Genomic DNA, 26,639 nt, shown 5'->3' with positions numbered 1-26,639 from the left:
TCAGCAATAAAGAACTACTCTTATTTCTTTAGCACATCATGGTAGCCAGCCAGCATTGTCCAAACTGCCAATTCTAAGAGCAGTTCTCAGAGAGGTCCAGACAGCTGTATCTGGACTATTTTCTCAACAGGACAACTAGAGCACATATGGGTTAATACAAGGTTCAGGAACGGACCTTTAAAACAGATATAATATATGTGTGTGTTGTATCATTTTTAAGGACTTTTCCTTTGAGATTAGTCCTTATACATTTTGAAGTCAATGTATCTGTTTTTCAACGAAGCATTAATGATGTTAATACATGTAACTGTGTATGTTGTAAAGGTCCTTTCTTGGCAACACAAAAAACCTGGATTATTTCCAGATACACTATTTGTGTAATCAAAGAGTGAAAACCACTGTCTCAGAACGGTTTCACGGGATGTTAATAAAAGCTCCTCTAGGAACAGAGCAGTAAACAAGGCAGATAAGGTAAGGACACTCATGAAGTCTGCATTCTAGTGGGAGACAGACAGTAATTAAATATTTAGGAGAAGAGCACAGCGAGTAAAAAAGTTCCAAGACGGGGAAAAAAAAAAAAGCTTGATATCTTCAAGAAACAGCAAGTAGGCCTGTGGAGCTGAGGAGAACAAGAATTATGGATACTATTTACTAGATGGCTAAGATAATTAGATCTGATCCCTACAAGTTTCTAATTAACAGCTCCTTATTTTGAATATTTTATAAATTCCCAAATTAGAAACACCTATACATACGTTTAAGATCCAGAAATACCTGCGTAGTGCCTGATCTCACACTTATCTACCATGAAAGTAGGTAAATGAAAATATCTGTGCACTTACAGAATTTTTTTTTTATGTTTGATTTATTTCTAGGAGAGAGAGAGAGAGAGAGAGAGAGAGAGATAGCATGAGCAGGGGAGGGTCAGAGAGAGAGGGAGTCACAGACTGAAACAGGCTCCAGGCTCTGAGCTGGCAGTCAGCACAGAGCCCGACGCGGGGCTCGAACCCACGAACCGCAAGATCATGACCTAAGCGAAAGTCGGACGCTTAACCGACTAAGCCACCCAGGAGCCCCTACAGAATTTTTAAAGGGAAAAACATATCAAACTGGATCTCTGGATAATCTAGAAATTTTTCTTTGTCTCCAAAGAAGATGCAAACCTAAAAAACTGTTTTATAGAATTCTGTTTCACATATCAATAATCAACAAAGTGAATAAAAATATCCACAACAAACATACCTTTGGTGAAATGATACTCTCCACACTGCTCTCTAAATTACACTCAAACACATGAGCTTTGGTTAGCTTCTTATCCCAATGGGCCGCTAGCCAAATTTTGGCCAGAGGCCCTCTCTTACTGAGGACAAAATGTGCGTAGAACATTGTTCCGGCTGATTATGAAACAGGAGGAAATCTGAAAGGGAAAAAAAGTTAACTTAACTACCATATGAAAACAAAGATTTATCAAGACATATAAGAAATCTGAAAATAAAAGTTTCCTATTCTTTTTAACATGAGAATTATGAAAGGTTGACAAAAGTACAGTATCCATTTATAAAAATAATCTACAGTGTTAGTTTTGAGAGGGTGAGAAAAATACCCCAAAATATTAGCTGAAGGGAAAAGACACAAAATAGTCAAATCATTTTCATACCACAAATAAAAGTGCCAGGTTTTTTTTTTTTTTTTAAGTAAAAATTGTCACCAGAAAACTTTTTCATTTTGATGTTCCATCAAATACTCATTCCATTCCTACCCTGATCACTGACTATGGAAAGAGTCTGCCTCTGGGCAAAAGCTAGAGAATATATTCTTCACTGCAAGAAAAGTATGTCTAAGAATACTCAGGCACAGATATTAATCAACGTGTAAATTTCCATTTTTAGAGCCCCATTAACAATGGATTCTCAGCTAGATGCTTTATATGATAATTGCTATCTCATGACAAGTACTGTGCTAACAAGCATTTCATATTGTACCAAATAAAAGTAGGTGTGTTGGCCCACCTTTACAGGTGAGTAGTTTAGAAAAGCTGAGGCTTAAGAAGCATTATATATATAGTTTTTTCAATTCAGGAACTTGAAAAGCACTTATCCAGTTATACTTTAAACACTAACTTCAGTACAATGATACAGTGTAACATGTATCTTATGACTGAAATAGTCTTAGTAGAAATACCAGTGTTATTCACATTTTTCTTTCAGCAAGCTATGTATCAATATAAAAGGAAAAAAAAAAGGCAGCCTAGAAACTCCAGTTTACAGAGTACGTTAACTGTGTATGTTTCCTTCATTTCCTACATTGATATTTCCTTTATTTATTTTCCCTTACATAGAATTAAAAAAATCTATTTTGCCAGATGAATTTCTTTTAAAATGTCCATGACTAAAAAAAAAAAAAAAAGTCCATGACTATAGTAAAATACAAGTCATGTTTTTATAGATATAAATTCAAGCACACCCATAGCACATGAAAAGCACTTAAATATTTTTATAACGTTTTTTATCTTGAAATAATCCCAGAAATAGTACAGAGAGGTCCCACTTACCCTTTAACCAGTTTCCCCCAATGGTGACATCTCACATACAGTATCAAAACCAGGACACTGACATTGATGCAATGTGTATGTATCTATGCCATTTTATCACATGTGCAGATTTGTGTAACCACCACTGCAAGTGAATAAGATACAAAACTAGTTCATCAACACAAAGCTCTCCCTCTCCTATCCTTTTTAATGGTCACCCCCATTCCTAAGTCCCAGCAACCACCACTGTTCTTCATCTCCAATTTGGTCATTTTGAGAGGGTCATATACATAGAATCATACAGTATGTGAAGTTTTGGATTCAGCAGCCTAAAACTCTTTTTGAGATCCACCCAAGTTGCTGCATGTTATCAACAGTATGTTCCTTTTTATCACGAGTAGCATTCCATGGAATAGATATACCATTTGCTTTGTCAATCACCTATTGAAAGATATTTGGTTGTTTCCAGTTTGAGGCTGTTTCAAATAAAACTGCTATAAATATCTGTGTATATAGATTTTTGGTGAATAGAGTTTTCATTTCTCTGGGGGCAAAAGTCCTGAAGTATGATTGCTGGATAGCACGGTAAGCATATATTTATTATTTCTTCAATGTTTATTTTGAGAGACAGTGAGTACGTGCATGTGCATGCAAGTGGGATGGGGCAGAGAGAGAGGGAGAGAGAGAATCCTAAGCATCTGTGCTCCGGGATGTCAGCAGAGTCCAATGCAGGGCTTGATCTTAGGAACTATGAGATCAATTACCTGAGCTGAAATCAAAAAGTGGGATGCTTAACTGAACCACCCAGGCACCCCTGTATGTTTAGTTTTAAAAGAACCTTTAACATAATGCCTATCAAAATCCTACTGAGTCTTTTGGATAGCCTTTGACAAGATTTTCGTAAAACTTCTTTAGCAAGACAAAAGAATGAGAATAGCTAAAACTATTTTTTAATCTTTTTAAATGTTTATTTTTGAAAGAGAGAGAAAGCACAAGTGGGGGAGGGGAGAGGGAGACACTGAATCTTAAAATCTTAAAAAGAAAAAATCTTAAAAAGGCTCTAGGGTCTGAGCGCTCAGCACAGAGCCGAACACCGGACTCGAACCCACGAATGGCAAGATCATGACCTGAGCCGAAGTTGGACGCTTAACTGACTGAGCCACGCAGGTGCCCTTAAAACTACGTTTAAATAAAGAATACAGTGGGGTTAATTTGTCCAATCAATTTCAAGATTTACATAACATAGCTACAATAGTCAACATTGTGTGGCAGAAAGAAAAATACACAGATAAATGAAACAGGACAGGAACCCAGAAATAAATCCACATACATACTCCAAATGATTTTTCAAAAGGATGAAGAAACTCAACAAAGGGGAAAGGATAGTCTTTTCAGCAAATGGTGACTGGATATCATCCACAAAATATGAATCTCGATTTAAACCTCACACATTATATAAAAAGTAATTCAGGAGTGCCTGGCTGGCTCAGGTCACAATCTCATGGTGGGTTTGACCCGGCACTGGACTCTGCGTGTGACTGCACGCTGGCTATGCGGAGCCTGCTAGGGATTCTCCAGACTCTCTCTGCCCCTGCTCCCACTATCTAATAAATACGCTTAAAAAAAAAAAAAAAAAGTAATTCAAAATAAATCACAGACTTAAATGTAAAACTATAAAATTTTTAGAAAAAAACAGAGGGGAAAACCTTTAGTACCTAAAGCTAGGGAAGAGTTTTTAGACAGGACATCAAAAACATTTCCCAGAAAGGAAAAAAAGGCAATGAGTGGCCTTTATCAAATTAAGAAATTTTGTTCTATTAAAGAGTTCACTGAGAATGTAAAGATACAAAATGGGGGGGGGGGAGGGGGACCTGAAAACGACACATCTGATAGGAACCTAGACCAGAATAAAGAATTCTAAAAATGCAAGTAAAAAAGTCTAGTTAAAGAGGCACCTGTGTGGCTCACTCGGTTAAGTGTCCAACTCTTGGTTTCAGCTCAGGTCATGATCTCAGAGTTTCCTGAGACCAAGCCCGGCAGGCGGCTAGGGCTCTGTGGGGACATCCTGGAGGCTGCTCACGATTCTCTCTTCCTCTCTCTGCTCCTCCCACACTCACATACGTGCATGCAAGCACCCTCTCAAAATAAATAAACTTTAAGAGAAAGAAATTTCACAGAAAAGGATATACCAAAGGTAAGAACAAACAAGAAAAGATGCTCAACATCCCTAGTCATTAAGAAAATGCAAATTTAGACCCACGAGACATCACAGAACATTATTAAGACCTAAAATAAAAAATAATGGCAACAACAAAGGCGGGTGAGGATACAGAGAAGCTTCACCTCTTATATACTGCCAGTGGGAGTGTAAAATTTCTTTTTAATTAGCTTAAAAAGAAAATCCAGAGTAAGTTAACTCTAATTTTCATGTTTTTGCAGACTGTACATTTTAAAATAAGAATCTGTAAATTTTATGAGAATTTTGCTCATTGTACTTTGAATTAACAACTGTGATCATTCGTTCCAGTGATGTACAGAAAATATATATTAAACATATCATCGGCAAGATACTTAATGGCTGTCAAAAATGAAAGGGTGGAGGGTGGTGGTGCAAAGAGTAATTCAGCCAGGTTTGCCTCCTCACCATTTTCCATCACTTAATAGTAAAGGGTCCTGAAATTCTCAATCACTGAAACAGATGCTTACAGAGGATCATTAATTCACACTAGGAAAACTGTCTCAAAAGGGAAGAAAAAACACAGTAACAAAATGGGCTACAGGCTTCATCAACTGCCCAATGTTATGAACTTTTTCTCTTAAATGTGACTAAGGAATATGAAAAGCAGGAAGAATTCAGATTCAACACTCTAAGATAGAATTAAATATTAACACATCAAGTGTATCTTATATCCTACTCAGCAGTGTATTTCAAAATATGCTTCCTATAATCAAAGAGAGCCTATGTTGCAAAGCAGTGGTCTTACTTTAATACTTAATGTTTGTTAGCCTGAAAATTAAGCTGCCTCTACAGCACTATAAATAAAGTCTACAGGATTTTGCAAAAATCTAACATGGCAATGTGTTCTTAGAAATACAGTCGCTGTCATACACAAGAAGTCCCAATTTTCACTACAGAAGATAGCTGTATTCCAAATAAAAATCTCCTTAATATTTAATCTTAGAATACTGCCTGCTGCATGACAACTACTAAATATGTGCTTAATGAATAAGGAAATGAGATACACCACTAAGTGATCTCATAATTGACATATGTAAAAAATTCTGGAAATTTTAGAAATTAAAACTACTGGCACTTTTCAACAGGTGTCAGTAACTCATGGCCAGAACTTAAGCTGCTAGTCAGAGTACCATGCCTAAAATATCCCAGTTATGTGGAGGCAAAGATTCCTAAATAGATGCTTCTTGGCATGGGATGGGGTAACTAAAGCAAAGTGGTGCTAAAATTATTCTGGGAAACAATTAGCAAGAGGAAATCACCCTAATAACTATAGGACGCCTGAAGCAACTACTGGCTTATATCTAAATAAGGAGAAAGTACAATCTTTTTAAACAATCTTTTTTCTTAGTATTACCAAACTTTAATCTTAAAAAAAAGTTGATTAATCTCTGTAGATGCTGGAGATTCTGTATCTGTTATTCCTTTGTAAAAGATCTTAGCATAAAGCCTACATCTGGCCCAGAGCACAGCTTAAGCAATTTCAGGATTTCTCATTTTTTTTCTAAAGCAGTGAACTTTTTTCAATATATCCTAAAAAGTAATTTAAGTCTAAAGTGAAATGACAAATCTATTTTAGAACATATTTAGAAATGGAAAAAATGGCAAATTCTTTATGATCTTACCAAAAAAAAAAAAAAGGCAAATTACAGCTATGTTTCTACAATGATATCAGTCATTATGGTATTTCACTCATCTGTTAGAAAGCAGGGCAGGACAATGGTTGTAAAAATTGGGATGACCTCTTTCAAGAGTAATTTGCCAACATCTTATGAAAATCTCAAATGCTTGAGCCAGAAACTGCACTGCCAGTAATAATGTCCATGACATACCGGGAGATATATAATTTAATAACAATAACAAAAAAATGTTAAAAACTGATGTGTCCATCCTCTTCATGACAGTCATATGAGGTAAGCACCAGCCCATTTTACAGATGAGGAAACAAAGAAAAGGAGAACAATGTGCCAAAGGTCACTAGCATTTAATGCAAGTAGAACTTGAATTTCTGAGCTCACACCTCTAACTGCAACACTGTGTTGCTTTGCCAGCATGTCTTTTAATGGCAAAATACTAGAAACAACTTACTTGGCTGCTTATTAGTGACTTTTAACAAATTAATACAGCCATATAACAGAATTCCGTGCAGGCTTAAACGATGATATAAATATATATGTATTTTTTAAAAGGAAGGCTCTGTAATATATATTTAATGCACTTACATAAAATATCTGTGGTGTACAAATGAAACTGATGACAACTGGTTACCTTTGGAAAGCGGGTCTGCTGGGAAAGTGACACCTATCTTTTTGTACTGTTTGACTTTAACTTGGAACATACACAAATATCACCTACTCAAAGTAGAAACTATTATACTGCTTTGCTACTAACCAGCAAGTTAAGCTGCTTAGTCTGTATGGTTCATTTTCACAAACTATAAAAACCTGTAAGGTTGAAATTCAGTGATTTACTAACCTTAGAAAACATATATACCTAACTCAGATAAGAATGTGGTGATCTCTGCGGGAGTTGGGGACTGTCTCAGGAACAGAAGTTATTTCCAGCCCTGCATACTAGAGCTCCCCATCCTTCTGCTACTAACATTCTTTGAACAACAGTTTTACAATCAAAAGGTCTTGGATTCAAATTTAGCTCCCTCCTGAATTGTTCTCTAATGTTAAAAGTTACTTAACAACTGAGTCTTAGCTTTCACATTTATGAAACGAGGATGTTAACCAAACAGGATTATAAAACTGAAACAGATCAGCATACTAACACAATCCCAAGACGTAAATAAGAGTAAATTTGAAAAAAATCTCACAGCAGAAAATACAAAAGCATGATCATGCCTAACAACCTGACATCACAACATTTAAACAAAAAACACAACACCTTATTTCTCAAACATTAGAAATTTCCTTTCTACACCAAACTATGAAAGATAAAATTTTTCAGAATATTTGCATTCCAAAAAATAGAAATTCATCAGGAAAGAAATAATTTTAAGAATACTTTAAACATATACCACTCTAAGTAGAAAACAAATGTAGAGTGTACTAATGTGTTGTCTTTACACACAAAGAAAAAAGTTAATAAGGTTACTCTTTACCAATGTAATTCTGACTTGTGTATGAAAAACACTATGTTCATTAGTTCTGCAGTGCTGTCACCTCAACCATTTACGAACTGTTAAATAATTTAATCACTGAATATGGTAAATAAATGTCCTCATCATTGTCTTTCTAAAAATAATTATAAGTTGTCTCCAACATTGAAAAAAAATAAACTTAATGATTCCACAACTTAGGAAAGCTTCTCCAGCCCATCTCTAAAATTCTGCCGATTCACACAGCTCACTAGCATTTGCATTAATTTTTTAAAAATAATTTTTTTCTGGAATTCAGTGAGGATTCTAAACAGCATTATGGGAGCAAATATTAACGTTCGCTTGCAGAGAGCTGGTAAGACCTAAGCCTTTACCAGAAATCCTTAAAAACACAAGGTCGGTTTTGAACCCTTAAGACAGCCTAACAATCATAGGGTGGGCAGACACCTCCAGCGTTTCCTTCTTTCAAATCGGAAAGAATGCCCTAGGTCTGGCACCGCAACTAGACAGTGTCACCCCACTCTATCAAAGCAGATCAAGTGCAAAGACTTTCTCAGCGAGGAGAAAGGCATCAAACATTTGTCAGAAACCACCTTCCCAAAGCGTCTCTATATCAACACTGAAACACTCAATATCCCCAGTCATTAGGAAAGTAGGGTGGTGGGGGGACCAATTACGCTAATTTCCTAAGAATCAGAAGCAACTTCCCTTGGTCGCGTTTTCTATTGGTCTGTCCAGTATGTAATATTCCCAACGTAAAATATTTCCTTTCAAAAAAGGGGAGGGGGAGCAGCAGCAGTCCCTCGCGAGGGCCCGCCGCCGCGCTACCGGCCCACAGCGCCCGCACGTCTCCGACCCCTGGACCCAAGCTCGCAGACGGGTGCTGGCCCCCCGAGCTGCCATCGCGGGCGCCGACCCGCCGCCGCCCGCCCCGCGTCTTCCTAGACAGCCATTTTTACCCGAGTAGGCGGCCCAGTCCCAGAGCGGGCTCGTTCAAACCTCCTCCTCTCCCTCCAGGACCCAGGGATTCCTCGGCCTCCGCGGGGAGACGCGGCTCCCGAGGGACTGGCGGAGTAACGGCTTTTTGGGTCTTGGAACGGACCAGAACCATTTGTTACCCAACAAGCGATAATGCGGGCCCAGGTTGCGCGGGTCCTGGCCGAGGGCGGGCCCGGGCAAAGCGGCCTGAGCAGGCGGCGCTGCCGTTCCGGAGCTCGGACGGTGGCAGCACGGCCACCGGCCCGGGACACGGCGAGCGTTTTCCTCCCTCGTTCCCCCCGCCGCACCCCCCCTCCAACACCCCCAGAGTCCGGCTCCAGGAAAGCAGGAAAGAAGGAAGGGGTAGGGGGAGGGAGTCGGAGGAGAAGAGGGGCTGGCCGAGTATCTTACCTTGTACTCCGCCGGGAGCTGGGCGGGCTGGGTGGCCTGGGGAGGGGAAAAGGGTCGGGGGAGGGGGCGGGGAAAGGGGGGGGAGCCCCAGTGAGGTGTAGCTTCGGAGCAGCTCCCGCCGCCGCCACAGCCACCGCCTCCTTTCCGATTCACTCAAACAAACAAGATGGCTGCCGTTACGCCGCGGCTCTTCCTGCCGCCCAAATCCTCGGTTCAAATCGGCAGGATGTTTACGGTCAAAATGGTACATATGCGCCTGCGCAGCCGGCCTAGGACCGAGAGGGAGAGGACGCAGGCGCAGTGACCATTTCCTTTCCTTTGGACCCCGCCCCCTGGTTGTGCAGCCCTGAACTGAGCAGGCGCAAAGGTGATTTTCTGGCCAGAGCGTCTTCAAGCGCTGAGGACCTGGCCGACAGCGCAAGCGCAGTGCTTGCCAGTGAAGTGAGCCTCTGGCTTTATCTTTATCCTTGCGCTTGCTTTAGAAGGAAGAGCTATCGTTGTTTGCCACGACACAAACTCATTTTAATGGTTCTGTAGTGACGAAGGTAACATAAAACGCTTAAACAAGCTCCATAAAATCTAGGGGTCCATTCAGTCAACCTAGATTTATAGATGGTTTTCCCAGAGCCATATATTGTGATAGCTGGGGTCTGGGACATAATGATGAATACAACAGAGATAGAACTTGCCTCCATGGAGCTTTCAGTATAGCTGGGGAGAGATTTTAAAAATTTTAGACATACTGTGGCAGAAAAAAAGCCAAATGTACAAGGAAACCTAAAGTAGGGCAGCTGGAAGTGGAAGCGAAAGTCTTTCTTAAGGAATTTTGCAGCTGCGATGTGGAGGTTGAGTCCCAGGAAGAGAGAACAGCATGTACAGAAGTCCTGTGGCAGAGAATAAGCTAGGGACGGAAGAAAAAAAGTCCCGTATCTATGCACTGATGGAGGATTCTGCATTTTAGAAAGACTATCCAGGCATATTGGAGAGGACTAGAGTAAATGACCAAGTGTAATTTGTGTTTGTGTGTGTGTTAAAGGAAATAAAACCAATAGGAAAACCAATGGGAAATGGTAACCCCTTATGGGGTTGTGGTAGAGGGAGCTGCAAAGATGATTCCTCTGGTTTGGGACTTACTTGCAAGGATTATATGGTCTAGACTGGGGAGCAATACACCCACACAGAGCAGATGGAGGAAGGTTATATGAATGTTAGTTTTGTTTCATTCTTGTTTGTTGTCCATTTCACCATCAAGTTTCTGTTCTCTCATTGGTTCCTTTAACTGATCTCTCTGCTTCCACTCTTGTTCTTCAATTAATCAGTTCCCTGCAATGCAGCCAAAAGAACCTTTGCAAAACACACGTGTGATCACTCCCCTCTCCTTTAAAAACTCTTCCATAGCTTTTAGGCTATTACCCAGAATGCTTGATGTAGCCCCCGTCTCCTGCTCCAGCTCCCTTGCACTGTGCTCCAGTCACTCCACTTTTAAAATCATCAAATGCACTATGAGCACTCTTGCTTCAAGATTTTTGCACTGGCTGTTCCTTGTGCTTAGAACAGTCTTGCATTTCCAACCCCTCCCCTTAGCCTAATTCTTTTTATTTTTAATCTTCTTCTTAAAAATTTTTAAATGTTTGTTTATATTTTAAGAGAGAGAGAGTGCATGAGGTTCGGGTGAGGGTGGACAGAGATATGGAGATAGAATCCAAAGCAGGCTCTAGGCTCTTAGCTGTCAGCACAGAGCCTGGTGCAGAGCTTGAATTCACGAACCATGAGCTCATGACCTGAGCCAAAACCAAGAGTCTGATGCTTAACCAACTGAGCCACACAGGCACCCCTTTAATCTTTTTTTTAGAAAAAAAATGTTTATTTCATTTGAAGAGGGGGAAGGGACAGAGAGGGAGATAAAATCTTAGTAGGCTCAGTGTCAGACATGGGGCTCGAACTCAAACCGTGAGACCATGCCCTTAGTCTAACTCTTAATCTTCCACATCTTCCACAGTTACTTCCTCAAGGGAGTCTACCCTGACCTTCTGTATTACTTAGGGTAATGTTATTACTGTAAAATAAATCCCTTCCCTGCCCCAAATTTGAGGGCTTTACAAAATGGCCCTACTAATTACTGCCTGTATGGGGATAATAATTTTCAGGATTGTTGAAAGAATTAAATGAGATCATATTACTCAGTAAATTGTGGCTATTGTTCTTGTTCCTTCTACTTTCTGAGCAATGAAATAGCAAGGTATGGCAAATATTTATCAGATACTCAAGTTTTAAGAACATTGAAAAGAACTGGATACTCTAAATGTCCCTCTTAACTATACCCTATGTCCATTTTGTAATCCATATTTGAAAATGTTTCTATCCTCCTGTCCCCTTCTATTCTCTCTTTCCTTCACTCCCACTCTCCCTCCAGTACTGAATTCCCGAGGTGTTATCACTTCTTTCTTCTTGAACCATTTGTATTCTTACCCATTAGATCTCTACCCAAGCCCACCTTCCCTTTCATGGATTTTTATATAGTTTCTTCACATACAGCCCTAGTTGCCTAAATCTGCTGAATTTGATTCTTCTGAACAAGATTCATGTTCTGTTCAGGCTTAAAGTCCCATCCTATCAACATGTCAAGTTAACTTTTCTTGTTACAGAAGTTAGCTGCAGTCAATATCTCCTTTACCTGGAAATACTTATTTGAGGATTCTGCATGTTAATTTTAATAACTGTGGATTTGTTTGACTGAAATCATGACAGGACCGATTTAAATCAGCTGTCATGTTCCTTTGGTTGAAAATATTGTTTTCCTTTTCTGATTTTAGACAATCAGTTGATGACTTGTGTGATTTTAGACAATCACTGTCTGAAGATCTGGAGGCTGCCACTGTCCTGAGTATGTTTACGAAAGCAGCTGTATTCTTTCTGTGTCATTTCACAATAACATGCACACAAACATGCACACACACACAACTGAGACTAAATGTGAAACAAAAATGGTTACAGAGAAAAATGACCAACGGATACTAGCAGAGTTATTTAAGATTTAGACACAATTTTGTAGACTTCTTCCTTTGAATTGCCAAATTTTAAAAGGATTATTTTATAATATAAAAAATATATATGTTAAGTAGGAGGCATTAGATTAAGAGAGAAATAAGGGAAATAGATGTTCAGGAATATCTCAGTGTTAGTAATGGGTGAGTGGTGAGCATGTGGCACCAGAATTTTTAAAAATTTTATTTAAATAAAGAAAAATCAAAGTATAAAATATTTTTTGCATGAAACTTCTAAACTTTATTAAAGAAACTCTAGAAAGAATGAAGAGCTAGCTTCTTTAAGATTCTGGGCTAAGCAGAGAAATTGACAGGAAGTAACTGGGAAAGCAATGGTATATTCTGGCTTTTCTTATAAGGTCAACAATATCCTTTTTATCTGAAGGGGCACCTGGGTGGCACAGTTGTTTAAGTGTCTGACTCTTGATCTTGGCTCAGGTCATGATGACTTGGTTTGTGAATTTGAGCCTGCCTCAAGCTCTGTGCTAATGGCTGGGAGCCTGCATGGGATTCTGTATCTCCTTCTCTCTACCCTTCCCCTGCTTGTGTGTGCTTTCTCTCTCTCTTGCTCTCGCTCAAAATAAGTAAATAAACTAAAAAAATTAAAAAACAGAAGGGAGTTTGATATTTTGATTAAAAAGGGAATGCATTTCAAGGACAACAATCATAGTCAAAAATACTAGAATGAGACATAGAAATCATAGAAGGAGCAGAGAGATTGAGGACAAAACATGAATGTATCAATTCTTAATATGCTTAGATGTTAAGTAAATGACTGGGTAATAGGGTGTAAGTGAGAGAGAGCTTTGTGAGCCATAGAAATGGTAGATTTCATTTACGGTCACATGCTTTGGGCATGTGGGTTTGAGTCGGTATTGTACTTTGGAGAGAGGCTGCAAATCTCTCTGTCCAGGTGTACAAAAAGTCTGGTCAGGCAGGTAGGTGTCAGCAAAGAAAAATCACCAGAGGCCAGAGCAGGCCCAAGGATGCTGTAGGTGTGTGAGGCAGGTGGGACTTTTTGTCAAGAACTGAGGTTGAGACCAGTGGAAACTGCAGAAGCAGAAGCTGGGTCAGGGTCTATGTTAATCACTTGGGCTTTCCTCAGAAACTTTCATCATACTAACCTGCATTTATTATTTTTATCTAAAAATTTTTAATGTTTTATTTATTTCTGAGAGAGTGAGAGACAGTGTGAACAGGGGAGGGTCAGAGAGGGAGGGAGATACAGAATCTGAAACAGGCTCCAGGCTCTGAGCTAGCTGTCAGCACAGAGCCCAATGTGAGGCTCAAACCCAGGAACCGCGAGATCGTGACCTGAGCTGAAGCTGGACACTTAACAGACTGAGCCACCCAGGCGCCTCCTAACCTGCATTTGATTGCTGAAAGCAGTTTTAACTCTTTAGCTGGGAGTTTTTGTCAGTGACTATTCTGATGCATTTCTTCTATCTTCAAGCCCATCATCTCTTCTGTGCATTGTACAGCACCTTAATGGGTGTTTATCCGAAAGCAGATGGATAGTGTTTCCTCGAACCCCTCTAACCATTGCAGAATGCAGGCATTTTTGTTGTTGTAACACGATATACTTTGTTCCTTTCATTCTGCAAAACTGCTTCCTAAAAATAATAGGGCAAATTGGAAGAAAATAAAGTTGGGTAGGTCTCTTAAATCCTATAGAACAAACAAAAAGGTTAACATCTTAATGAAAAATCCTTGCAAACTTAAAAAAGGCATATTAAGTTACCATTAATCAACGATGTAATAAATAGAGTACTTTTCCTAAAAAGAAGAGGAAGGCGGCTTGATGGAAGGGGTGTAAGGGAAGGCAGAAGCTGGTGAGTTAGGAGACAAGAAGAAAATGCACAATGATAAAGGAAACTCCAGCACTAAGCACTTTAGAGACACAGCATGTGGCTAAACTGAGCCAAGAACTGACCCGAAATGACTGGGCGTGATGTACAGTCCTGTACTTTCTGTGGCTAGGTGCTTAGCTGTGTTAATTGCCTTGCATTAACTTGATGGGGGCAAAAAGTTAATGTGCCGGGGAAAGGAATCATACTTGAATTAATATAATTTCGATGTTACTTGGATATTATTCCCCTATATGCTAATCCTAGGTGAGGAATTAACATTATTATATAAACTCACTCTGAAAACTATCCGACTGAAATTCTTTCCCTAAAGACTAAAGGCAAACTTTATTATCAGTGAGGTCTGATATATTTATGACAGAATGGAAGGAAGTGATGCTTGTTCAACTTTAATAGATTGATAGCTTGGGAACTTGTTAAGTTGCAGATTTGCATTTGGCAGTTTAGGGTGGGGTCCAAAATTCTATTTTTTGTTTGTTTGCTTTTTTTAGGGGGGGGCAAGATTCTGGGTAATTCTGAGGCTGCTCGTATGTGAACCATATCAAGGAGCAAAGATTTTTTTTTACAGAACAGACTTTGGAACCAGGTAGACCTGGGTTTATATCATGGATTTTCCATTTAGCTGTGTGACCTTCAGCAAGTTGCTCAACTTCTCTGAGACTCAGATTTTTTATCTGTAAAATTTAAGCTAATAGTATCTGTAGCCTCATGGCTATGGTGTTCATTGCCCAAGATGATCTAAAGCATCTAACTCAGTAAATCAGTTACTATTTTTATATTATTGTAGTTGGATCTGATAATTTTCTCCTTCCTATTGATAAAGAATAAAGATCTATATTGAGTTCCACGATAAAAACTGAGAACTACTTCCCAGCATCTTTCCCTTTTCCTTTAGTTTGGCACATTGTCCCAGGTAAAACATTCCATTTTCCGACCTCCGTTGCATATAGGTGTGGCCAAGTAAATATATTCTACTCAGTGATATGTGAGTATTCTTAAAAGATTTCTTAAAAAGGAGTGGCCCAGACTTCTTTTTCCTCCATCCTGCTGCTTGGAAACGTGGATGTGATTGCTGGTGCTCCTGCAGTCATCTTGAACAATGAGCACAAGGATTATGCTAAGGATAGTAGAGTAGTAAGATGGACAAGTATGGATCTATGATAACTTTACAGAGCTCTCATGTGACCTCTCAAGTATCCATCTTCAAACTTCTTTCTTATAATTTAGAAATAAAGTGATGTCTTGATATTTTTGTTTTTTCTGTTATTTGCAGCTGCATTTAATCCTCATTGATACAAACACATACCTGGTTCAAGTGCTTTATAAGATACAAGGGATATAAAAATGAATGTCTGGTCTCTAATTTCAAATAGCTCAGTCTTATATATTACATCATTTAGTTGTCTTTCATAGGGTACTATTTTATAACTTCATTGAAAGAATTTTGTCACCTATAAACTTCACTTTCCAGCATCCTGTCCCCTCATTATTTTTTTGGTCATGCAGATAAGTCTCCCACCAAATATGTTCCTCCGAGTCTTTGTCATACATTCCATTTTTCTCTAAGAACTCATTTTAAATAATGAGGGAGAAATTCAGGACCTGTCAATCAAAAGTCATGGCCAGTTTTTCCAGTATCATCCTTTAGCTTTCCCAGTCACCACCTTTATGGTGAAGAAATAAATTTATATGTTTTATCCCAAGACTTGGCAGTTCCCTATTTTAGACCTTAAGTTCACTGGCAATACTTCATGGTTTTCCTTTGAAGGTAGCATTTCATGTTATCTGAAATTGTTAGTAAATGATGAATTTGTTGAGCCCCAGAAAGTTCTCTATTACATTTCTCTCCAAGATACTATCTCCAAAACCAAACAGCATTTTTCTTTGACCATGTCAAGTCCATATGGGAAATCTCTGCACATACTGTAGAATTATGAAGGTGTAGCAAACATGGATTATTCCTGGAATAAAGTTTTCTTACTAGCATCTTTTCCTCCTTAGCATTATATTGAGTATAGGTAACAATAGCTGCTTCTCTCGATGGTCCAGAACCAATCATTCTTTATTGGCAGAGGCACATCTGACATAAAACTCTTTTCTTATGCACTGTACTTCTTGTCTGGAATCAGTTGGATTTATTTATGTTAAAGTTTTACTTCAATCACTGATAGACTTTTAAGCTGTAGAATAAAAGTTTTAGAACTGCGAAATCTTAGGGCACCCGGGTGGCTCAGTCAGTTTAGCATCTGAATTGATTTCAGGTTATGATCTCATGGTTCAAGAGTTTGGGCCCCACATCAGGCTCTCTGCTGTCAGCAGAGCCAGCTTCACACCCTTTGTTTCCCTCCATCTCTACACCTCCCCAGCTCATGCTATCTCTCTTAAAAAAAACATTAAAAAAATACATTTAAAACTGGGCAGACTCTGTCTACTAGCTCATGGAAGGTCGGGTTCAAAAGGATGAGAGTAAAGAATTATTTTAGATATGAAATGGTATTGTGGTTATATTTTTATGTATTATTTTATTTTTTTAAATGTTCTGATGCTTTATGTGTTTACTGGGTTTTTTTTTGTCTAGTTGTCCTATCAATTTCTAATAAAGACATGTTAACATCTCAAGCTATAATTGTGGAATTGAATATCTCTCCCTTTATATCAATTTTTAATTAATATATTTAAAATTTTTTAATGTATTCGTTATTTTTTTTATTTGAGAGAGAGACAGAGAGTGAGCAGGGGAAGGGCAGAGAGAGAGGGAGACACAGAATCTGAAGCAGGCTCCAGGCTCTCAGCTGTCGGCACAGAGCCTGACGTGGAGCTGGAACCCACAGACTGTGAGATCATGACCTGAGCTTAAGACAGTTGCTTAACCAACTGAGCCAACTAGGCACCCCTAATTAATATATTTTAAAACTCTGTTATTAGGCTTACACTCATTTAGGACTATTATCACTTCCTAACAACAAATTCCTTTATCATTATAAAATATCTTTATCTTTGATAATGGTCTTTGTCTTGATTTCTGTTTTATCTGCAATTAATTCCACTCTACTCTTCTTATGGTTACTATTTGTATGGAATATATATTTTCTGTACATTTACTTTTTTAAAATTTAAAAACTTTTATTAAGCTTTTTCATTTTAATTTCAGTATAGTTAACATACAGTGTTATATTAGTTTCAGGTGTAAAATATTGTGATTCAACATTCTATACATCATTACTCAGTGCTCATCATGATGAGTGTACTCTTAATCTCCACCTATTTCACTTACTCCCCCACCTCTCCTCAGATATTTTATTTTAAATAAGTACCCTCAGTTAAAGTAATTTTTTTCAGTAAGAACATTTTTTACTTGAAGCATACTTCAGAATACATGGTTCTAAAACATACATATAAAACATTCTATCCAAAGAAAAATAGAATACACATTTTCTTTATGTACAAAAGAAGAATCTGGTTAAATCACATGCAAAGAGAAATAATAGATATTACAAATTTAAGAAACTGAAATCATAACAATTGTATTTTCCAACCACAGTCGTACAAAACTAAAGATGAACAATAAAACAGGGGTGCCTGGGTGGCTCAGTTGGTTGAGCATACAACTTCGACTCAGGTCATGATCTCACAACTTGAGAGTTTGAGCCCTGCGTCATCGGGCTCTGTGCTGACAGCTGAGCGCCTGGAGCCTGTTTCAGATTCTGTGTCTCCCTCTCTCTGCCCCTCCCCTGCTCATGCTCTGTCTCTCTGTCTCTCTCTTTCAAAAATAAATAAACATTAAAAATTTTTTTAAAAAGATGAACAATAAAACAAAGCTGAACAATCAACAATGTAAATATTAAATATTTAATTTGTAAATATTAAACAGTACACAACTGCACCAGCAATGAGTAGATAAGAAATAAAATGGCAAATCAAAAAGTGCCTCAAAATAAAAAAAGAAAACACAATATTCCCAACCCAATGGGATGCAGCAAAAGCAAATGTTAGAAATGTATGCTAAAAATGCTTGTATTAAGATAAAAATTTCATATAAACAACATTGCACCACAAGGAAATAGAAAAAGAAGGAACTTAGCTGAAATTCACTAGAGGAAAAGAATAACAAAGAAAAATCAGAAATAGAGACCAGAATAAACAATAAACATAATATTGAAAATAATCACCAGTTTTTAAAAAACTTAGCAATGCTTTACCCACATTAACCAAGAAAAGGAGAGGGAAGACTCAAAAACCAAAATAATAAATGGAAAACAATACAACAGATAAGCACAGAAATAACATAGTGTTATAAGATCACTGTAAACAATTATATAATAACAAATCAGATAACTTAGAAAACAAAACCCTAGGGGCACCTGGGTGGCTCAGTCTGTTAAACATCCGACTTCAGCTCAGGTCATGATCTCGCCGTTCAGTTTGTAGTTTCGAGCCCTGCATTGGGCTCTGTGCTGACAGCTAGCTCAGAGCCTGTAGCCTGTCTTCAGATTCTGTGTCTCCCTCTCTCTCTGACCCTTCCTGCTCACGCTGTCTCTGTCTCTTTCTCAAAAATAAATTTAAAAAAATTAAAAAAAAAGAAAACCCCAGATGATTTCTAAAAATACACAAGTTATCAAGATTAAATTATGAATCTTGAATCCAAGAGGTAGAGAACTGTCTTAGATCAATAACAGGAATGCAAGTTGTATTAGGAATCAAAAGTCGCCCAGCAAAGAACAGCCCAGGACTGCATGGGTGCATTGGTGAATTCTAGTAAACATTTAATTAATGGTAATCTTTATCAAAATCTTACAAATAATGGAATAGAGAGAACACATTCAAAATAATTCCATGAGGCCAGTACTACCCTGATACCAAAGCAGGATAAAAACAAGAACAAAAAATCTGGTTTGTCCAATATAAGTATTGTTACTCCAACTTTCTTTTTACATCAAATAATAAATGTTTCTCTACCCCCTCACTTTCAATCTGCAGGTGTCTTTAGGTCTAAAGTGAATCTCTCATAGCAGCATATGGATGGGTCTTGGTTTTTTGTTTTTGTTTTATCCATTCTGACACCTTATGTCTTTTGATTGGAGTGTTTAGTCCATTTACATAATTATTGATAGATACTTTTTTTTTTTGCCATTTTATTACTTGATTTGTTGTTGTTTCTGGAGATTTTCTCTGATCCTTTCTTGTCTTTATTACTTTTGGTCTCTCCTTTGCACCCAAAGAGTCCCCTTTCCTATTTCTTACAGGGCTGGCTCATGAAGTTCTTTAGTTTTGTTTGCCTCTCCTTGTATTCTGAATGATGGCCTTGCTGGATAGAGTATTGTTGACTGCAGATTTTTCCCATTCAGCACATCGATAATCTTGCCACTCCCTTCTGGCTTGCCAAGTTTCTGTTGAGAAATCTCCAGCTAGCCTTAAGGTTTTCCCTTATAAATTAATCTCTTCTTTTGTCTTTTTGCTTTTAAGATTTCCCTTTATCACTATATTTTGTAAATTTAATTGGTGTTGGCCTGCTTTTATTGATCTCAATAGGAGTTTTCTGTGCCTTAAGGATCTGGATATCTATTTCTTTCCCCAGATTAGGGATGTTTTCTGCTATTTTTCAAGATAAATTTTCTGCCCCATTTTCTCTTTTCTTATGGGTCTTCTATAATACAAATGTTATTGTACTTTAATGGAGTCACTGAATTCCTTAAGTCTATTCTTATGTTGCATAATTTTTCTTTCTCTCTTTTGTTCAGCTTCATTATTTTCCATTACTTTCCATTACTTCCATTACTTTCCATTACTTCCATTACAATACTTCCATATTCTAGGTCATTAATTCATTCTTGTTTTTTTCCAGCCTGCTGTTCATTGTATCAGGCCTGTTTCCAATCTCATTTATTGCATTCTTTTTTTTTTTTAATGTTTTATTTATTTCTAGGAGAGAGAGAGAGAGAGACAGCGTGAGCAGGGGAGGGTCAGAGAGAGAGGGAGTCACAGACTGAAACAGGCTCCAGGCTCTGAGCTGGCAGTCAGCACAGAGCCCGACACGGGGCTCGAACCCACGAACCGCGAGATCATGACCTAAGTGAAAGTCGGACGCTTAACCGACTAAGCCACCCAGGCGCCCCTGCATTCTTTATCTCTGATTCATTCTGCTTTTTAAAAAATTTATTTGAGAGAGAGAAAGAAAGCAGGAGTGGGGGAGGAGCAGAGAGAGAGGGAGACAGAGAATCCCAAGCAGGCTCAACTAGTTTAGTTCACAGAGCCCGATGTGGGGCTCAAACTCATGAAATTGTGAGATCATGACCTGAGCCAAAATCAAGAGTTGGATGCTTGTCTTCCATTATTTTCTCAAGCCCAATGAATATCCTTATGGTTATTGCTTTAAATTTCCATCAGACATGTTACTTATATCTATTTCACTTATATCTCTCACTGTGACCTTATCTTGTCTTCTCATGTGGGATTCATTTCTCCATTTTGGCATTTTGTCTAAGAGTCTGCCTTCCTGTGTATGTTTTCTAGAAAAGCGTTTTATGCCTCCTGCTCCTAAAATTAATGGCCTTATGAAGAAGAGGTCATGTAGCGCTCAGGGTCTGGTCCATCAGGGAGTGTCTCCAGTATGTGCTGTATGTGCTCTGCTGTTGTGTTTTGGCTGCTCTATCCTTCAGGCCATTCATTTACAGAGGCTCTTCTGGACTACAGTAGGCAGTGTTTGGTCCTTGAGCTAAATGTGGCAATTTTAACTAGGTGTGCTCGGCTTGTAAAATGATATCTGACACCAACCCCACAAGAATTGAGGTCCTATAGAACTCCCCTGGTCAGGAGACGTGGTGTGGACGGGGGTTTGTGCTGGTGATGAGGTTTGGGGTAATGGTGGGGTTCGGAGCTGACAGCCAAGAAAGAATTCGTGAAGACATCTTTGGTGCAAAAGGGTGATTTTATTAAAGCATGAGGATAGGACCCATAGGCAGAAAGAGCTGCACTGGGGTTGTGAAGAGTGACTGGTTATACGCTATGGAGTTGGAGGAGGTAAAGTCAGGAGGAAGTTTTCAAAGAGATTTTCATATGCTAAAGAAGATTCACAGGATATTGTAGGCCTAGCTATTGTCAGGCTAAGGTTGTTTTTCCTTCTAGCAACACATTAACATCAAGACAGCAGGGAGTTCCTGGAGAAATGTTCTACTCCGCCAGCCCGAAGTATTTGTCAATGGGCTGCAGGTAATAAGAAAATTTAATTTTACCTGCTATTTACTTCTTGCCTCTGTTCCCCATATCCCTATGGAGGGGTGATGTTGGGGCTCCGGAAAACTGAGTCTACAGGTTTCTGGAAATTAGGCTGTTGATAAGATTGCCTTTTTTGTTGTAATTTACTAAGATATTTGTAAACTGACAGAGACCCATGTACTGTATGACTGTGATCGCTATCAGTTCATCATTTGTTTTTTGGCAGCCTTTGTTCTTGGGCAGCCAGGAGTGCCTGAGGAGTATCACGCATATCCCACCTAGGTAGGGCGTGTGCTGTCTTGTGCTTCGCCCTTAGCCTGCTTAGGCTTCTTCATCACTAGTGTTTTGGGGGAGGGGCCTGCCACACAAGGACTGACTAAGTTGTGTTCATGAGACGGGATGAGCCTGCTGTCCTACTTGTTGCCATCTTGTTCTACTTGCAGTTATATTTTTAAAGAGCATTATTATCCTTTAGAGATTCATACTAAGATATTTATATGTTAAATGATAGGATGTTTAGCATGTATTACAAAATAATCCCCAAGGAAGAAGAAGAGGAGTGGATGAGGCCATAAATAAAAGCGGATTGGCTCTGAGTTGGTAGTTGTCAAATTTGGGTGAAGTGTATATAAAAGGATCACTTTAAATTCTCTCTCTACCTTTGCATATGTTTAAAATACTGAACGTTTTTTAAAAATAAAAAATGAGATTGAGAAATGAATAATTTTAACCTTAAATAAGCAAATTTCCAAAGACTGCTGTGGACCATTTGGAATTTATTAAAGTACATTTATGTATAAACACCCAATTCAACAAGTTTTTTGACCATCAATTAGAAATTGAAAAGATTTCTCATTTACATACCTTGCTGTTAAGCACAGGTCCTTTATCCACTGTCTCACTATTGGAAGATGAACTGGAGTAAAATCTATTTGCTATTTTAAGCAATACGTTAGTTAGTCTCTATGGTTTTCCATGCCTTATATTGTTTCCCTACTGTCATCATTCATTTCTTTAGCACAGTAAGACTATTAGTATTAGAGGAAAAGGTAGAATGATATCATCTGTCAAGGATCTGGCAGATCAATGGCAGTCTTCATCTTTTCATCCCAAGGTAAGCTCTGCCTACATCTAATCATCCATTCAATAGGCATCTATTTGATAACTGTTATATAGCAGCAAGACTGCCAATATTTTGAAAACTTACTCTTCCCTCCACATCCCCTTTCAGCTACTGTACCATCTCTATTTTCCCTTTAGAACAAAACTTCTTGAAAGAACTGTTCATGCCACCTCCAATTCCCCTCCTTTCATAATTTATCTTTTTATTGTGGTAAAATACATATAAAATTCACCATTTAAACCATTTTGCAGTGTAAAATTCAGTGGCAATTTAGCGCATTCACAATGTTGTACAGCCTCCACTACTATCTAAAATATTCTCATCACTGCAAAAGGGAACCCCATACCCATTCAACAGTCATTTCCTATTTCCTCTTCTCTCCAGCCCCTGGAAATCACTAATCTATGGATTTTCCTATTCTGGATATTTCATACATATGGAATTACACAATATATGACTTTTCTTTTGCCTGATTATTTAACTTAGCATAATGTTTTCTAGGCTCGTTCACATTGTTATCTGTACTTCACTCCTTTTTATGGCTGAACAATGTTCCAGATATACCAGATTTTGTTTATCCATTCATAAGTTGATTAACATTTATACTGTTTCCATCTTTTGTCTATTGTATACAGTGTTGCTATGAACACTTGTGTACAAACATTTGTTTGAATGCTTGTTTTCAATTTTTTTGGGTATATGCCTAGGAGTGGAATTGCTAAGTCACATGGTAATTATTGAACAGCATAACTCTTTTCCAGTGTCTGTACTGTTTTTGATTCCTACCGGCAATGTATCAGAGTTCCAGTTTCTCAATATTCTTATCAACACTAATTATTTTATGTTGCATTTAAAAAAATTCTATATGAGTGGATATGAAATAATATCTCATTATGATTTTAACTGACATTTTTCTGACTAATGACATTAGGCATTTTTTCATGTCCTTGTTGGCCATTTATATATCTTTTTTGAAGGATGTCTATTCTAATACTTTGTCCATTTTTAACTTATTTTGCCACTTTTTGAGTTGTATGAATTGTTAACATATTCTGAATAATAGATTCTTAAAAAAATGTTTTAATGTTTATTTTTGAGGGGCAGAGAGAGACAGTGTATGAGTGGGGGAGGGGCAGAGAGAGAGAGGGAGACACAGAACCTGAAGCAGGCTCCAGGCTCTGAGCTGTCAGCACAGAGCCTGACTGCGGGGCTCAAACCCATGGACCATACACACGACCCGAACCAAAGTCAGCTGCTTAACTGACAGAGCTACTCTCATAGATTCTTATTATATATGTGATTTGTAAATATTTTCTCTATAATTGGTCATTTTTGACAAAGGGTAGTGCAGAGCCTAAGGGTCTCAAATGTTCTGATATTCAGTAGCATGGGTTGAAAGTGTAGATTAAAAAATGTAGTTTGCCTATAGGCTCATTATTAGCAGGAATAAAAAAATATTTCAAATTCTTTTTTTTTTTTAATGTTTCATTTATTTCTAGGAGAGAGAGAGAGAGACAGTGTGAGCAGGGGAGGGTCAGAGAGAGAGGGAGTCACAGACTGAAACAGGCTCCAGGCTCCGAGCTGGCAGTCAGCACAGAGCCCGACGCGGGGCTCGAACCCACGAACCCCGAGATCATGACCTAAGCGAAAGTCGGACGCTTAACCAACTAAGCCACCCAGGGGCCCCGAAATATTTCAAATTCTTGAGTTGTAGGCAATAGTAGTCCATTTCTAATACCCAAACACATCCCCAAACTTGAAGTATGTAGATGTGCAATTTTTAAAAAATTATTTTACGAGTGGGAGGGGCAGAGATAAAGGGAGAGAGAGAGAACTCCAAGTAGGCTCCACACTGCCAGTGTAGAACCGGATGCAGGGCTTAGCCTATGAACCTTGCAGTCATGACGTGAGCTGGAACCAAGAGCTGGATGCTTAACCATCTGAGCCACCCAGGCATCCCTAGGTGTTCAATTTAATTCTCAGACTGATATATGAAATATTGTCTTGGACCATAATTAAAATGAATCTTAATGAGTTTAAGGACGATCAGGACAACTGAAATTCAATGGTGTTGAGTCTTTCCCTTTCCTGGACCTTTAAAAAAGAATATATGTTGAGTAAATTTAATGTACTGGATTCCCAGGTTTGGAAATTTGGCCTCACATTACAACTGATATTTGGAAGTCAGTAGACTCCTGATCTTTATGTAAAATAAAGATATCCCATGCAGAATTCCTATGAATGACCTAGAGATGACGGGTCAGTCAGGGTCTATCCAGGAGATAGAAATCACTCAGTAGTTTGAGTGGAACATTTTAATATAAAATGTTACTATTTAATAATGAGCTAATGAGCTTATAGCATGGAATTAACTATTAAGGTATTAAATAGTTAACTAGTAGCAGAGGATTAACAACTAAGCAATAAAGAGAGAGAATACAAGAATAGTAGGGTAGAGGGAATAGCTTCTACAGCTAAGGATCAGTACCCATGAAAGGAAAAGACTTGAAAGCAGGCCAACACTGACATCCAGACCTTGTTGGAGAGGGTGTAGCTGTGGCCTACTTAATGGCAGAAAATCCCCTGCAGTGCCACCAGTCAGGGCTGGCTGGAAACCACCTGCTGAGGCCCCAATGAAACTAGCTGGTAATCAGCTGATCCGGGATGTTGGGGAAACTCACTGGGAAGCCACCCTCTGAAGTGCTAATGACACTTTGCAGTGGTCTTGGCAAAACTTGATGGAGTGTTACCTCTGCTAGATGTCCCCTAGGTTGCTTGCTTTTTAAGAGTTAGGGTAGCAAAAACCACACACAGAACCGAGATGTGCTGCCCCTTCCTACAGTAATGTCCCTTCTGCGCCCCCTGCTGAGAAAGTCTAACATTGCACCAGCTGCCAAACGGGAAAAGTTCACCTAGTCCAGCTCCTGTATCACAAAGTAAGACAAAAGAAAGGTGGATTTGGAGCTGACAGACAATAAATGATAATTGGAACAAAGGGTGTTTTGTGACTATTTGAGAGAAGAATCCAGAAAAAAGTATTGTTGAGGAAAAAACTTCAGAGGTGGTTATGTGTGCAATGCCTAGCAGCAGTGTGATTAATTTTAGTATGAGGCTGAACCAGGAAACCTGTAATAATTAAAACATAGATATGTTGAGGATTATCTGAATTTGTGAGCCCAAAGTTTCCAAAACAGGAAGTTCTCTTTTGGAGCAGACCCAAAGATAATGCCTAAAGCAGGTGCTATACAATTAACTATGAGTCAATATCACATATTCTAGATAAAGTGTTCTATTAAATGAAGAATCAACAAGCAGATGACTTTTTTGTTTGTTTGTTTGTTCATCTGGGAGTGTTGTGGTAAAGGGGCCTTGAAATCAGACCAGGCCTATTTTTGAGTATAAAAGATAAAATTTTCCTTTTAGGTGTGTATCAATTAGGAATGCATTTTTTTTTCTGAAAGTAACAAATTACCCTCCATGAGTAATAAATTATAGTGGTTTCAGGAATAGAGAGTAAGCCATTTAATTATTCTACTTAACAAAGCATCTGGAGGAAGAATCTCCTTGATAGCCTCAAAGACCCATATCTTTTTCATCTTTATGCTCTTCCATCCTTAAAATATTGGCTTGTGGCTTCATGGTTGGAACATGGTATCTGTTGCTCTAGGTATCACTTCACTGTTTAAGACAAGAAGAAGGAAGAAAGGAGTTGCCACATAACACCTATGCTCAGCAGACATCATTGGTGTCAAACTGTGTTTGACAAATATTTGAATGAACTATCATGTGTGTGGCAATGTGTCAGGCTGTGAATTTGCTACTGAATATTCTGGGCCCCTCCTGCAGAGCCAAATATGAAACGTGTCCTTCCTAGGGTTTACTTTCTACTCTACACATGCCTGACTTTGCAGAGCAGTGTCTTTCTCCAATCCCTGCATACTTAAGGTAAGGTCTCTGCCTTGAGTTTTCCTGGTACATTCTTTTTTTTTTTTTTTTTTTTTTTTTACAAATAGTTTATTGTCAAATTAGTTTCCACATAATGGTACATTCTTTTTTTTAAAAAATTTTTAATGTTTTACTTATTTCTGAGAGAGAGAGAGAGAGAGGGAGAGAGAGAGACAGCGTGAACAG

The 26,639-nt window shown here is 38.4% G+C and overlaps 1 protein-coding gene across 2 annotated transcripts in view; it reads right to left on the bottom strand.

Annotated features, from left to right (window-relative positions):
- Nucleotides 1-9,477, bottom strand: part of RAD21 (RAD21 cohesin complex component) — a 29,171-nt gene extending 19,694 nt beyond the window's left edge. Inside the window, exons 1-2 of one of the 2 annotated variants that reach the window (XM_039227219.1) lie at nt 9,262-9,477; nt 1,243-1,417 (exon numbers count right to left, since the gene is read on the bottom strand). In XM_039227219.1, the coding sequence (XP_039083150.1) occupies nt 1,243-1,386 (144 nt within the window). In that variant the 5' untranslated portion in view covers nt 1,387-1,417; nt 9,262-9,477. Of the gene's footprint in view, nt 1-1,242; nt 1,418-2,551; nt 2,655-9,261 lie in introns of those variants that run through there. The other variant, XM_039227220.1, reaches the window with a different exon arrangement.
- Between the last annotated feature and the right edge of the window lie 17,162 nt (nt 9,478-26,639).

Source organism: Hyaena hyaena, unplaced genomic scaffold (assembly GCF_003009895.1).
Source record: "Hyaena hyaena isolate Hyena2069 unplaced genomic scaffold, ASM300989v1 scaffold_26, whole genome shotgun sequence".
Classification (NCBI taxonomy): domain Eukaryota; kingdom Metazoa; phylum Chordata; class Mammalia; order Carnivora; family Hyaenidae; genus Hyaena; species Hyaena hyaena.
The sequence above is the reverse complement of the archived record's forward strand: the minus strand, read 5'-3'. Positions and strand labels throughout refer to the sequence as shown.